At 36.3% G+C, this 15500-nt stretch overlaps 1 protein-coding gene across 2 annotated transcripts in view; it reads right to left on the minus strand.

Moving 5' to 3' along the window:
- Positions 1 to 207: 207 nt before the first annotated feature.
- Positions 208 to 15500, minus strand: part of TMEM38B (transmembrane protein 38B) — a 58671-nt gene continuing 43378 nt past the window's right edge. For both annotated transcript variants that reach the window (XM_066367517.1, XM_066367518.1), the window contains exons 5-6: positions 13277 to 13394; positions 208 to 2440 (exon numbers count right to left, since the gene is read on the minus strand). In XM_066367517.1, coding sequence (XP_066223614.1) covers positions 2225 to 2440; positions 13277 to 13394 — 334 coding nt within the window. In that variant the 3' untranslated portion in view covers positions 208 to 2224. The remainder of the gene's footprint in view (positions 2441 to 13276; positions 13395 to 15500) is intronic.

Raw genomic sequence — 15500 nt, forward strand, 5'->3', positions numbered from 1 at the left:
TTGTTCTCCAGTACAGCTTTCTCCTAAGAACCTTGAATGGAAGGCTTTAGAAAGCTTGCGTAGATTTGAACGTTTGTATCAGTGTCCCATTTGGACAGTAATCATTTGGTATCTACTCTATCTGTCAAAATGCCAGATGAGTTCTGAATGCTGAACACAAGAAAAATACTTTTTAAAAATCATAAAAATAATGTCATACTCCATTGGTACTAAGTAACTTATTTTAATAAATTTGTCTTTAATACAAGTGTGAAACAAGATTCCTCCCATTTCAACTACAGTCAAGCCCAAACTTCAAAACTAAGTCAACAATTAGTAACATGTTAATTTTGAAAAGTTCTCAACCACAAGAGTATCAAATATAATAAAGAACTCTTTAAGTATTTATTGCTTTCAGTCACAGTATTAAAAATAAACTCCTTAGCATCCAAAAGCTATCAAAGGTCCTACCACCACCCCACAAGAAAAAAAATTTTTAGCAAGTAAAAGTACAGTCCCTGCTGGTGTTTGTATTTGATAAACATGTTTTAAATTTTGAAAAAGTGTTTTAAGATAAAAAAAAAAAGTTATAATTTGAATGTCATTTAAGTACTTAGCCATCCAAAAGTATCAGATACATACTAATTCTTGGCAGGTAGCAGGCTCATGGTCTGGATAGAAGAAATGTCAGTCACAGAGTTTTTAACTGGGCTTTTAAACTATAAAACATAGCAAGAGAATCTAGAAAAAAACAGATTTAATGTCATCATTCTTCATTCAACTGGACTACCATATGAGATTTTAGTTTCTGTTTCTTCTTGGTTAACTGAATTGGGTTACTGCCCAATGCCCAGGGGCAATTCTCATTAGAGCTAAGCATTTTCAGCTCTAATTATTTTTTATTTTAAATATTTTTAATTTTAATTTTTAATTTAAAATAAAATGAAATTAATAATACATGTACACACAGATTAAAATACAATATAAACAGCTGACCAGGCAGTGGTGCAGTGGATAAGAGTGTCGGACTGGAACACTGAGGGCCCAGGTTTGAAACCCCAAGGTTGCCAGCTTGAGCATGGGCTCATCAGGTTTGAGCAAGGCTCACCAGCTTGAGCCCAAGGTTGCTGGCTTAAGCAAGGGGTCACTCAGTCGGCTGTAGTTCCCCGGTCAAGGCACATATGAGAAAGCAATCAATGAACAACTAAGGTGCCGCAATGAAGAATTGATGCTTCTCATCTCTCTCCCTTCCTGTTTGTCCCTATCTGTCCCTCTCTCTGTCTCTGTCACAAAATAATAATAATAATAATAATAATAATAATAATAATAATATAAACATGTGTAAATAGTCAGAGACATTTCAACTAGAAAACTAAAGTTTCTATTAGAAGAGAGATAAAGGGAAAATTTTTAAATTGAAGTAACACTTTTTGTTGAGTCATTAAGACAATACTACCATCAATGTATTCAAACCAACTAAGATCAGAAAGAATATGTAAAATAAATGTGTTTTAAGGAGAAAACTATAAGCTTCTCAAATGAAAACAAAGCAAAACAGGATTAGTAATTTATTAAAAATTACAACCCTTTCTTTTGGGAAAAAAAAGTATAAACAAGGGCATGAAATAGACATCAATATTCATTCTATTACTATGTTCTCACTGAAACAAACTACTATAAAAAATTTAATAAGATTTTCATATATTTCCACTTAATGTGGACAAAATATACAATGTTATGTGTGAAATATAAACTAATAATTTATTTTCATTTGTAATATAAAGTGATTTAGGTAAAGTCACTCTTCCCAGTGTTCAAAATTAAACAGGAATTGTTTTCCATATCTAGAAATTATAATAGTAATGTGAAATAAAAGTTTATTCTGCTGAACTAAAGCTCAAATAGATTTTTTTAAAAACTAAATAAAACAAAAGGGCTTTCTGTAATTTTGCAATAGTAGGTTTACCTTCATTAAAAAATTACCTAACATTAAAAAAACCTAGCCTGATTTTATCAATATAAAACTATAAAATAACCACAATAGAATATTTTTACATAACTTAGAAAAACAATTTCACATGATATACTCGTAACACTCAGGAATTACAATCCAGGAAGGGATAGTTTCCTGACACAGAAAGAAGTTCTTTCTTTTTGTCACCTGCACTGTTTATATAAAATCTTTATTTCACATCATTTTACAATAGAAATATGTATCACAATATTCTACTTGGGTATTGTAAATTTACTCAGTCTTCTTAGTACGTTTCTTTTTAACTTTATCTGAAGTACCAGCTACAGCTTTTGAGGTCGATGAACCAGTATCACTGAAAGATGATTCTATTTTACTTTTCTCTTCACTTGGTAAGAACTGCTGCTGCCAGCCAAAAAATATCCGATTCAATGTATCCTCGAAAGAAGCAAAAGGCACAGTAGCAGTCTCTGAAGTCATCATGATTACCTGGAAAAAAAGTTCAATTTTGAATTTAAATACAAATTTTTTGCTTTCTTAAAACTGAGAGGGAAAAGTAATAACAGAAAAAATTCAAAATGTGTTCTTTTTTTATTGAGGTATAAATGACATATAACATGATGTTAGTTTCAGGTGTACAATACATGATTCCATATATGTATTTCTGTGAAATGATCACAATTAGTCTAGTTAACATCCATCACCATACATAATTACAAAAAAATATTTTTTCTTCAGATGAGAATTTTTAAGATCTATTCTCTTAGCAACTTTCAAATATACAATATAGTATTATTAACTATAGTCACCATGCTGGACATTACATGCCAATGTCTTAATTTATAACTGGAAATTTGTACCTTTTGACCCCCTTCACATCCATTTGGCCCACCATCACACCCTGCCTCTGGCAACCACCAATTTCTCTTCTCTATATCTATGAACTTCAGGTTTCTTTCTTTAATTTTTGAATTCCATATATAAGAGATCATACTGTATTTGTCTTTCTGTCTGACTTATTTCACTTAGCATAATGCCTTCAAAGTCCATACATTTTTTCACAAATGGCAAGATCTCATTCCTTTTTATGGCTGAATAATACTTCACTATACACATATCCACCACATAGTCTTCATTCATCCAGTGACACTTAAGTTGTTTCCGTATCTTGGCAACTGTAAATATACTGCAATTAAAATGAGGGTGGCATATATCTTTTTTTTAATTAATTTTAATGGGTGACATTGATAAATCAGGGTACATATGTTCAGAGAAAACATCTCTAGGTTATTTTGACATTTGATTATGCTGCATTCCCATCACCCAAAGTCAAATTGTCTTCCATCACCTTCTAACTGGTTTTCTTTGTGCCCCTCCCCTCCCCCAACCCCGAGGGTGGCATACATCTTTTTGACTTAGCACTTTCATTTTCTTCAAACACCCAGAAGTAGAATGTTAAATGATATGGTAGTTCTAATTTTAATTTTCTGAGGAACCTCCACACTGATTTCCATAGTAGTATGCCAATTTACATTCCCACCAACAATGAACAAGGGTTCCCTTTTCTCCATATCATCACCAAAACTTATTCTTTCTTGTCTTTTTGATACTAGTCATTTTAATAGGTGTTTGTTTTACAGTTCCCTGGTAACCAGTGATGTTGAGCATCTTTTCATGTACCTGTTGGCCATTTGTATGTTTTCTTTGTTAAGAAATGGTCTTTTTGGGTCCTTTGCCTCCACTTTTTTTTTTTTTTTTTTTGAGAGAGGGAGACAGGGTCAGACAGAAAGAAAGGGAGAAAGATGAGAAGCATCAACTCAGTTGCAGCATCATAATTGTACAATGATTGCTTGCTCGTATGTGCCTTGACCAGGGCGTCCAGCTGAGCCAGTGACCTTGGGCTCAAGCCAGCAACCATGGGGTCACGTCTCTGATCCCACACTCAAGCCGGCGACCCCAAGCTCAAGCTGGTGAGCCCATGCTCAAGCCAGATGAGCCCGCACTCAAGCTGGTGACCTTAGGGTCTCAAACCTGTGTCTTCAGTATACCAAGTTGACGCTCTATCCACTGCGCCACCACCTGGTCAGGCCATCGCCCACTTTTTAATTTTTTTTGTTTTTTGTTTTTTGCTGAGTTGTATGAATTCTTTATATTTTTTTACATATTACCCCTTCTCAAATATATGATGTGCATATATTTTCTCCCATTCAACAGGTTTTCTTTTCATTTTGTTAATGGCTTATTTTGCTGTGCAGAAGAAGCTTTTTGGTTTTAAATAGTTCCACTGGTTTATTTTTATGCTTTCACTACCTTTGATTTTGGTGTCAGATTTTAAAAAAATCATCACCAAGACCAAGTCAAGAAGTTTACTGTCTATGTTTTCTTCTAGAACTTTTATAGTTTCTGGTCTTCTGTTCAAGTCTGTAGTGTATTTTAAGTTGATTTTTGTGTATTATGTGAGATAGGGATTCGGTTTCATTCTTTTGTATGTGGCTGTCCAGTTTTTCCAACACTAATTATTAAAGAGCCTATCCTTTTTCCATTGCATGCTCTTAACTCCTTTGGCATAAATTAATTGACCATATGTGTGTGAGTTTATTTCTGGGCTCTCCATTCAGCCACTCTACATCTTTTGATTGGAGGGTTTAGTCCATTTATATTTAAAGTCATTAAGAACAGGCATGCACTTATTGTCATTTTGTTGATTGTTTTCTGGCTGTTTTGTAGTTTCTCTCTGTTCCTTTCTTCCTCTCTTACTCCTTTGCTTTCTGGTTCAGTGACTTTCTTTAGTGGTATGCTAATATTCCTTTCACATTATCTTTTGTATCCATTATGGGTCTGTGCTTACCATAAGGTTAACTTCTAACAATTTACAATTATAACAGTCTATTTTACATTGAAAATAACCTAAGTTTGAATATATTATAAAGCTCGACATTTTTACCCTACCCCGCCCCATGTTTTTAATGTCTGTTTTACACCTTTTTATATCATGTGTCCTTCAATCATTGTATTTATAGTTATTTTTGCTGTTGTCTTTTAACCTTCATACTAGCTTCATAAGTGATTAATCCACTATTTTTACCATATATTTGCCTTTATTAGTGACATATAAACTTTCATGTTTTCTTGTTACTAATAATCACTCTTTCTTTTCTGCTTAAAGAAGCCCTTTTAACATTTCTTATAAGATAAATCACGTAATGATGAGCTTTAGCATTTCCTTATCTGGAAAACTCTTCAATTCTTTTTGTTTTTTTAGATATATTTTTAAAATATTTTATTTATTGCCTGACCAGGCAGTGGCGCAGTGGATAGAGCATCGGACTGGGATGCAGAGGACCCAGGTTCAAGACCCCGAGGTCGCCAGCTTGAGCGCGGGCTCATCTGGCTTAAGCAAAAGGCTCACCAGCTTGGACCCAAGGTCGCTGGCTTGAGCAAGGGGTTACTAGGTCTGCTGAAGGCCCGCGGTCAAGGCACATATGAGAAAGCAATCAATGAACAACTAAGGCAGGGGTCCCCAAACTACAGCAGGTCCACATGCGGCCCCCTGAGGCCATTTATCCGGCCCCCGCCACACTTCCGGCAGGGGCACCTCTTTCACTGGCAGTCAATGAGAAGAGCATAGGATGCATCCACATCCTGTGCTCCTGGAGTACTGTATGTGGCAGCGCCGCAAAGCGCGGTGACACTGGACGCCTGCGGCATGGCTACAGAAGCGCATCATATCACTTGTTACGGCTAGCAGTGACAAATATGGAACCGGACATTGACCATCTCATTAGCCAAAAGCAGGCCCATAGTTCCCATTGAAATACTGGTCAGTTTGTTGATTTATTCAATAGATTTACTTGTTCTTTATTTTAAATATTGTATTTGTTCCCATTTTGTTTTTTTACTTTAAAATATGTGCAGTGTGCATAGGGATTTGTTCATAGTTTTTTTTATAGTCCGGCCCTCCAACGGTCTGAGGGACAGTGAACTGGCCCCCTGTGTAAAAAGTTTGGGGACCCCTGAACTAAGGTGTCGCAACAAAAAACTGATGATTAATGCTTCTCATCTCTCTCCGTTCCTGTCTGTCTGTCCCTATCTATCTCTCTCTCTGACTCTCTCTCTGTCCCTGTTTAAAAACATATATATTTTATTTATTGATATTTTAAATAGAGGGGAGAGTGAGAGAGAAAGAGGGTGGGGAGGCAGGAAGCATCAACTCGTAGTCGTTGCTTCTTGTATGTGCCTTGACAGGGCAAGTCCAGGATTTCAAAGCAGTGACCTCTCCTTCAATTCTGAGTAAGTTTACCGAGTAGTGTTCTTTTTTTTTGTATTTTTCTGAAGCTGGAAACGGGGAGAGAGAGTCAGACAGACTCCCGCATGCGCCCAACCGGGATCCACCCGCCATGCCCACCAGGGGGCGTCGCTCTGTCGCGACCAGAGCCACTCCAGCGCCTGGGGCAGAGGCCAAGGAGCCATCCCCAGCGCCCGGGCCATCTTTGCTCCAATGGAGCCTCAGCTGCGGGAGGGGAAGAGAGAGACAGAGAGGAAGAAGAGGGGGAGAGGTGGAGAAGCAGATGGGCGCCTCTCCTGTGTGCCCTGGCCAGGAATCGAACCCGGGACCTCTGCACGCCAGGCAGACGCTCTACCACTGAGCCAACCAGCCAGGGCCCCGAGTAGTGTTCTTGATTAAAAGGTTGTGTTTTGTTTGTTTGCTTGTTTGTTCATTTCAGCACTTTGAACATACTATGCCACAACCTTCTGGCCTGCAAAGTTTCTGTTGAAAAATCTCTAAGTCTTATGAGGGTTTCCTAATACATAACAAGTTGTTTTCTTCTTGCTTCTTTTAAAATTTTCTCCTTGTCTTTAACATTTGACATTTTAATTATAATGTGTCTTGGTATAGGTCTTTTTAGGTTCCTCTTATCTATAACTCTCTGGGCTTCTTTTATCTGTATGTCTCTTTCCTTCCCTAATTAGGAAAGTTTTAAGCCATTATTTTTTCAGATAAATTTTCTGCCCCTTCTCTCTCTCCTTTCCTTTTGTATTTTTCCCATTAAAGTTTGTTTTAATGGGTCTCAAAATTCTGTGATATTTTGGTCAACTTCTATTTAAAAGTTCTGATTTTAAAAACTAGTAACTTGCCTGACCAGACGGTGGCACAGTGGATAGAGCGTCGGACTGGGTTGCGGAAGACCCAGGTTCAAGACCCTGAGGTTACCAGCTTGAGCACGGGCTCATCTGGTTTGAGCAAAGCTCACCAGCTTGGACTCAAGGTCGCTGGCTTGAGTAAGGGGTTATTCGGTTTGCTGTAGCCCCCCAGTCAAGGCACATATGAGAACGCAATCAATAAACAACTAAGGTGTCACAATGAAAAACTAATGATTGATGCTTCTCATCTCTCTCCGTTCCTGTCTGTCCCTATCTATCCCTCTCTCAGACTTTCTCTCTGTCTCTGTAAAAAAAAACCCAAAAAACTAATAACTTAACCCTGACCAAGTAGCTCAACTGGTTAGAGCACCATACTGATACATTAAGGTTGTAGATTCAATTCCCATTTAGTGCACATACAGGAGTCAACCAATTAATGCATAAAAAAGTAAAACAACAAATCAATGTTTTTCTCTCTCTCCCTCTCCTGCCCTCTCTCTAAAATCAATATTAAATAAAAACTAGTAATAACTTAAAAATTGCCACACACAAAAACTGACACCTATAATGAAAATGTGAGTCTGCTTGATGTTGTCTCCTAAATCTCTTAAGCCATCATTAGTTTTTGTTTTAATTCTTTTTACGTTTTTGACTGGTGAGTTCTACTGCCCTGTTGTTGAGTTCACTGATCTTTTCTTCTGCTTCATCTAGTCTGATGCCGGGCTCCTCTTGTGCATTTTTCAGCTCAGTTATTGTATTCTTCAGCTCTATGACTTCTAATTTATACTTCCTTATATTTTCTATTTTCTTCATTGAAGTTCTCACTGTGTTCAAAATGTGTTCTTAATTTAATCTTCTGTAGAAGTAAACTTTAAGCTGGGGTCTGGAAAATCTCTGTTCTCTATAAATTTATATTTAATGAACAGAAAATAAAGCAACCCAAGGTATCATGTTTTTTGAATATAAAATAAACAGTATAACCACAAAAATACATTTAGTATTCAGAGGAAGTAAGAAGATAAAATATAATCTATAGTCTACCTATCATTACTATGCACTTAATTAACATGTCCCAGAACTGTGATAAGTACTTTATATTACCTTATTCTGTTTAAATTTAACCCAACAACCACTCTATTATTACTCACATTATATAGATACTGAACCAAGGCTCTGACAGTTTAAATAATTTTCCCAACGTCACAGAGCTAAATAAGTGGTAAAGCAGTTTGGAACATCCAGATTTTGAGTTTAATCACTAAAAATACTGCATTGTATCATATCTAATATCACAGACTTTCAGTGAATAGCAGAATATGGCCACTGGGAGGTACTATAGAAAGTTTCTAATCATTCAATTTCTTCATATATATATAACCAGACACTGAGAGGTATAATGGAGAGTGCTACCAATCCTTTATCTGATAGAATATGCTGTGCTCAGAGATATTTGTATTAGCTAAAGAAATTAGACTGGTGTCAAAATGGATCTGTGGAGAGAACTTTAGAGAACTGGGATGGTTCCAAAAAGCCCATGAATGTCCAGGGGTCTATTCCTCCAACAGATCTCAAATAATGAATCAAACTAGGAAAATTTTAGGCCTCACATAATCAACTTTCTTAAGGACAATGGAATCAAGAACAAATTCTTATTAACTGCAATATAGTGTAGGTAATGGGGAGCTGGAGATAAAGTGGTGTCCATCATTAGAGAAATGGGGAAAAGAAATGTGTACTGTACAATTATTAAAGGTAATAAGCAAAAAATATGAAAATATTCTTAAAGCAAAATGAGACAAAGTGAAAATGAAACAAAGAACAAGAGCTGTAATGTACGATTGTCATTATATAAATTAAAAATGCATGCATACACAACACTGAATGTACTATCACTGAATTTTATACTTTGAATACTTGATTTCACTATGTGAATTTGACCTCAATAAGCATAAAAAAATAAAACAGTACTTTTTAATGCATGCACGTGAACATCAGGCCCGCCACTGCTAAACCCCTTTCATCAGACTCAGTCTTTCATCAAAGTCAATATTAAAGGCAGACATACATAAAACCACCATTAAAAGGCACTGGAGAACCACCAATTCAGGCAGATCTTGATGGGGTGTGATCTCTAAGAGAAAGGAAGCTGAACAAGGTAAACTCCACATTCACCACTGGCTTTTTCTTTAAGGATATGTATACATTCACAGCATAAAGGAATAAAAAGCAGAAGTCCTAAATGGGCTAAGGCAGGGGTCCCCAAACTTTTTACACAGGGGGCCAGTTCAGTGCTCCTCTCATTGACCACCAATGAAAGAGGTGCCCCTTCCGGAAGTGCAGTGGGGGCTGGATAAATGGCCTGAGGGGGCCGCATGTGGCCCATGGGCCGTAGTTTGGGGACGCCTGGTAAGGAGTCTGAGGCTGGAGTCTAAGAAGGGCAAAGAGTCTAGGATTTGAGGGTAATACAGCTCAAAGAGAAGGGAATCACATGGAAGGAAGCCCAAAATTCCTTGAGGAGTAATCTCTTCTAGAGGAGTTTACCAACCCTAAAATGTAAGCATAGAAAGTGATTTTAAAACCTAGCAACAGTTGGGATGCCAAAGAGCTGCGCAGACACCTCAGGAGCCAGCTGCTTGGTGCTAGGAAGACAGGTTGAAGTTCAAGGCTAGGCAAGGCGGAACTGCCCAGAGATCCGCCTTAGGCTAAAATTGAGGCCCCAAAAGGGTCACCTTCTAGAAGACAAACCTTAAATAGAACACCACTAACAAAATCTAAAATCAACCATCAACAGGATTTACATAATCTGCTTGTGCATTACATCTGCCGCCAGAAAACGGTGGCTGCAGTCCCTGCGTCAAGGACCTCTTAGACTAGTCAGAGACAAGCAAGTAAGTCACTAATTACCAAACAAAGAAAAGAAAGTCAAGTGACTGAGGTCTGCCCTCAAACATTTAAGCATAGGATGTAGATCTGGAAGTTACTACCATGTAAGTAAACAGTAAAGGCATAAATATAGGTGTGGTCACCTGGAGAGAATATGGAGTGAGAAAAACCTAAATATAATGTTAACCTCTGAGTATGCCGTTATAGGCAAGATCTAAGAATAACTTCCTTATATTAAATTATCCTTTAGAATAAATTGTTACAGCAAGATGTACCAGCAAAATTATTGACTTCATGGACTGCCAATAAAAGATAAAAGAATTCAGATAAAAATAATGGCCTACTTTCAGAAAAATAGCATTTTTTAAACAAAATTCAAAAGAGAAGAGTGTCAGGATCTAACGTATTTCCTGAGAGCATGACTATAGTCAGTATTTCTCGAGCTGAGTGTTTTAAAAGCAGCCCCACTCCCAGCAGTCATCACTCAGCTGAGCAGTGCTGCTGCACCAGGAGTTATTGCTGAGACAGACTGAGGAAGTTCAAGGACGGACTTCTGTGCATTCAGCCTCTTATCAGGCCTTGGTTCAGCACGGTGATACAAATATAATGGAGACAAATGAAATGAACTCTTATTCTTTTACAAATAAAATATAAAACTGTCTTCTTATTTAACAAATTATTCAAAGAAAAACATATTACCTAAATTAAATAGCAGTTGACTTCATGATCTCTTGCTTAAAAAGGATGGAACAAAAAAAAAGGGGGGGGGGGGATGGAACAAAAGAAAGTAGAAGCCCTAAAAATAATCTGACATCTATAACATATCCTAAAATATAAATTAATTTAAGTAAAGAAACTGTTTAAAGCTCTGCCACATTCTTTTATATAATCTCAAGTTACATCATTTCAAAAATGCCCAGAAAAATGTGACATAAAATGTAAGTTCTTTAAGGATGCAAATAGTAATTAGGTACTTTTTAAATTCCCTATAGTGCCTAGCACTGAGAGTACAATGAATAAACATTACTTCTACCTCACATAAATAATTCAAAGACTATTATATCTATATTTTATATCTAGATAAGCAAAATTTATGTAATTAACCTATCTCTCCACCCAAAACATACTTCTTCCTATTTCCATCTGCCCAAATGCAAACAATCTTTTGCAATGCAACCCCAGTATCTATTAAGACTTCCTCCATGCCTTCTAATGAAAGTCACCTTGCTCTATAATAAAATTCTGACACCATATGGCATATACAATCATGTTTTCTGGTCATTCTTTGCTTTCTTCATTGGTGGTATCATTAATTCAGACATTAATAATCATTAATCAAAAGGACTACCAAATAAATTAAATCTTAAGATTTCCATTTTTATAAATGTTCTTTTCAATAAGCTGGGTAAATGAATGTTCATCTTGTAGTATAACCTTAGATAAGTAACTATGGTAGAATTAAATACAGACAGACCTGTTAAAAAGCATTTTGGTCATTTACTGGCCAGTCAACAAATATATTTTAAAAATCTATCATGTGTACCTGATACAATGCTAGAGATGCAATGATGAATAAAACAACACTAATGCCTAACCTCACAAAGTTTAAAAGTATAGTATGCATGTCTCATATGTTTTTTTTAGACAGTAAATCTTGAGGACAGAGTTTTAATCTAATCAAAGGACATATACCATGTATAATGATAAAGCCACCTTGGTTAATTCCTCAAAAGTTCCTCAAAAGGTTAAATACAGAATACTACTATCTGATCTAGTAATTACATTCCTATGTGATACAGCCAAGAGAAATTTAACACATGTTCACACAAAAACTTGAATATGAATGTCCATAGCTCATTTTCATATTAGCCAAACATCCATCAACTGATAAATAAAATATAGTATATTCATACAATGGAATATCATGTGGCAATATAAAGGAATGATGTATGATACATGCTACAACATAGGTGAACCTCAAAAACACCATGCTAAGTGAAAGAAACCAGTCACAAGACCACATACTGTATGATCCATTTACATAAAATGTAAGACTAGGCAAATATACAAACAGAAAATAGATTAGTGATTCCCTACAGCTGGGGTGATTAAAGGAAAATGTGAAGTGACTGCTAATGGGTATGAGGTTTCTTTTTGGGGTGAGGATTTTAATATTCACAATTAAAATATTGACTGTGGTGATGGTTGTACAACTCTGAACTATACTAAAAACTATCGAATTGTAAACTTTAAATGCATGAACTGTATATTATATAAAACGTATCTCCATAAAACTGTTATAAATACATACAGCCCAAAGTTTGAGGACTGGAAGAGGCAGACAGATGAAAAGATTTGGCCTCAGATATTTTCATTACCTAGGCTACCACCCAGGATCACCTCCACTGCAGAGACTACTGAAACAGAAATAAAAGATCCCTATAGTGACTGGGTTCTTTCTAAGACATAAATTTACATAATGTATACTGTTTCCTTTTAAGAATCCTATAGATAAGTTTTTAGCCAAAAATATCTAGGCTGAGACAGAGTTAGCTATAAAATTTCTCTAGGCCTAAATAATAATCTTATTTTTAAATTAATTTTGTCTAGCTGTGAATAGGGAACAATATTTAATAATGGTAAGAGCAACAAAATCAGAATTAGACTCATGATACAACTGCAAATAAAATCCCTAAAATGTATCAGACACAGTAATAGAATGACATAGGTCATCATAATCTTCTCAACAATTGTACAATAAAGATGAGGAAATTTGGATACAGAGACATTAAGTAACTTACTTCTTCAGGGATTAGAAAGCAAAGCTAGGTTTGAACCTAAGACAACTTGTCTCTAAAACCTGTGACTTTATATCATACTAGCTCTTATCCTCAAGAAGGAGTAAAGCTTTGAACCAGACAATAATAATAGAAAAGACTGACCACAAATACGAAATTTCAAAATTTTTAAGCTTAAAGGAACCTCAGAGAACATCTACCTAAGTACCTCAATTTACGAGAGAGAAGCCTGTCTTTGCAGTCTCTGCTCAGCCTCGGCTCTTCCCACTCCCCTTGGCCTCCAATATACTAGTAAGCTATCTGCAAGTCTTTCCCGGTGCCTTCAGCATAAATAAAACGAGGAATCATAGGAGAACGTTTCAGAAAGTCATAGATTCACTGAATAAACTCCCTAAAATTAATCTTTTTAGACTGTAGTAACAATAAAAAAAAATTCCTGTTATGCAGATTTCTGGTTACACAGAATTTGTAATACTGATTTATTGCTACTTTGAACTCTTACCTTTGCAACCACAAGAAATAAGGTATAGAGGAACATGAGATTATGCCTTGCTATCGCCAGATGCTCGGAGTGCTGTAATGTGAAGATAATTGACCCCAGCAGGGTTACCTTGGCAGGGCTGAAAATAAAACACACTCTAAGTCAGTAAGTAATAAACATGATCTATGTCTATAATTCTCAAAGAATACTCTACAAAATGCTAATTTAATGTTATTAATAGATGTAACACAAAAATTAGTTCTGTGAATATACTTATAAAATGTTAAAAATGCTAAGTTATATAAAATTAAATACCTTTCATCACAGAACTATCAGAGAGTTTAGAATGTTCATATATATTGTGACTGATTGCATACATCTCTATATGCAATATTTCTGAAACATATTTGACCATATAACACTTCCCCACAAAGGATCTGAAAGTTTAATGTCCCATAGCATAGTTTAGGAAAAGTATAGTAGATTAGTCCTGAAAAAGCTTACAATGATAAACAGGCTCCTTGGGTAAGACAGGGGAAGAAAAAGAAAGCCCTAATTTGTAGTATTTTCTCATATCCATTGTGTAAATATTTCCATCACAACCAACTTCAGGCTGCTGTGTAAAATAGAGAGGAGAAATACACAACTGGCTCTCATAATACTAACTCCAGCACATTACTAAGCTAACTCCAGCAAAGAATATTAGCATTAGTTAATATCTTGATAAATTAATGCTGAATGTTTAAAGTCAGTAAGATGTTGCCTGACCAGGTGGTGGCACAGTGGATAGAGCATCAGACTGGGACGCGGAAGACCCAGGTTCGGAGCTCCAAGCTCACTGCTTGAGCACAGCTCATCCGGCTTGAGCGTGGGCTCACCAGCTTGAGCGCAGGGTCATTGGTTTGAGCATGGAATCATGGACATGACCCCATGGTCGCTGGCTTGAGCCCAAAGATCGCTGGCTTGAAGCCCAAGGTCTCTGGCTAGAGCCCAAGGTTGCTGGCTTGAGCACTCTGCTGTAGTCTCCCAGTCAAGGCACATATGAGAGAGCAATCAATGAACAACTAAGGAGCCACAACGAAGAATTGATGCTTCTCATCTCTCCTTCCTGTCTGTCTGTCCCTATCTGTCCCTCTCTCTCTCTCATTGTCTCTGTCAAAAAAGAAAAGAAATATATACATATATATATAGTCTATAAGATTTTAATCTTCAAATAAGCACTACTTTCATATCATGTATTTGCCACATATATAAAGCATATGTCAGTAACAGATTATTACCTAGCTCTTTATTACAACTAGAAAAAGGTTAATAAGCTCTTAGAATGCTACACTGCAATATACGAGTTTTTTAAAAGTCCTTATAAACCATTCTATAAAAAATAAGTTATTAATTTAATTATGACAAGCTAAGGATTGAATTCAAAATAGAGTTAGGTTTGGGCAACAGGAGTTTGGACTTTGCTTAACAGTGATTGGGCAGCACCCCTGTTTTGGAAAAGTGGTCTCTTAACTTTTGACTGTGTATCCCTATTGGTAAAGGTATTTAAGACACTCCCTAATATATGTTTATCAATTAATTTGTACATTATACACATGTACAACTATAATATAAAATGTACACCAAATTGATATTTTAACAGGATAAGATAATTAGGTTTGTCTTAATGTCATTTTGCTATCTTAATATATAGTTTGATTTCTGTACTACAGTGCCTCACGACAACCATCCTCTTAGCATACACACATTCCATTCTGGACTGCATTCCCTAAGAGCATAAATCTAGAAGCAATAAATCTGAGGAACAAGAATCACAGACAATAAATTGGGGCAGGGAATTGGAAAAGGGCTGGGATTTAGGAAAAAGTCAGTGAGATTGGTTAGGAAGATCAGGAAGCATTTAGAAAATTCTGATACTGTAGTAGTTTTCTATGAAACTAGTAAATAAACTATCTGCTTCCAAAATACAGTGGTGGAATAGGCATAGAAGAGCAGTTATAGGCATTTCCATTCCAAAAGAGAAAAAGAGATGAAGAAAGTGGTCACTGGTCCTATACAATTTCAAAATCCAGCAAGACAAATTGCACAAGGTTCTGAGGCCTAGGAATAATCTCGATGGCTTGAGGCTTATGCCCTTTGACAATGCAGTTCCAATCTCTGCACTCATGGCTCTGGCCTTCACACCTGTGACTCCAGCCTGTGTGCCTGGCCTCAAGCCTCTGGGCCCACAACTCTAACCTTAGAG

This window comes from Saccopteryx leptura, chromosome 2, assembly GCF_036850995.1.
Source record: "Saccopteryx leptura isolate mSacLep1 chromosome 2, mSacLep1_pri_phased_curated, whole genome shotgun sequence".
NCBI lineage: Eukaryota > Metazoa > Chordata > Mammalia > Chiroptera > Emballonuridae > Saccopteryx > Saccopteryx leptura.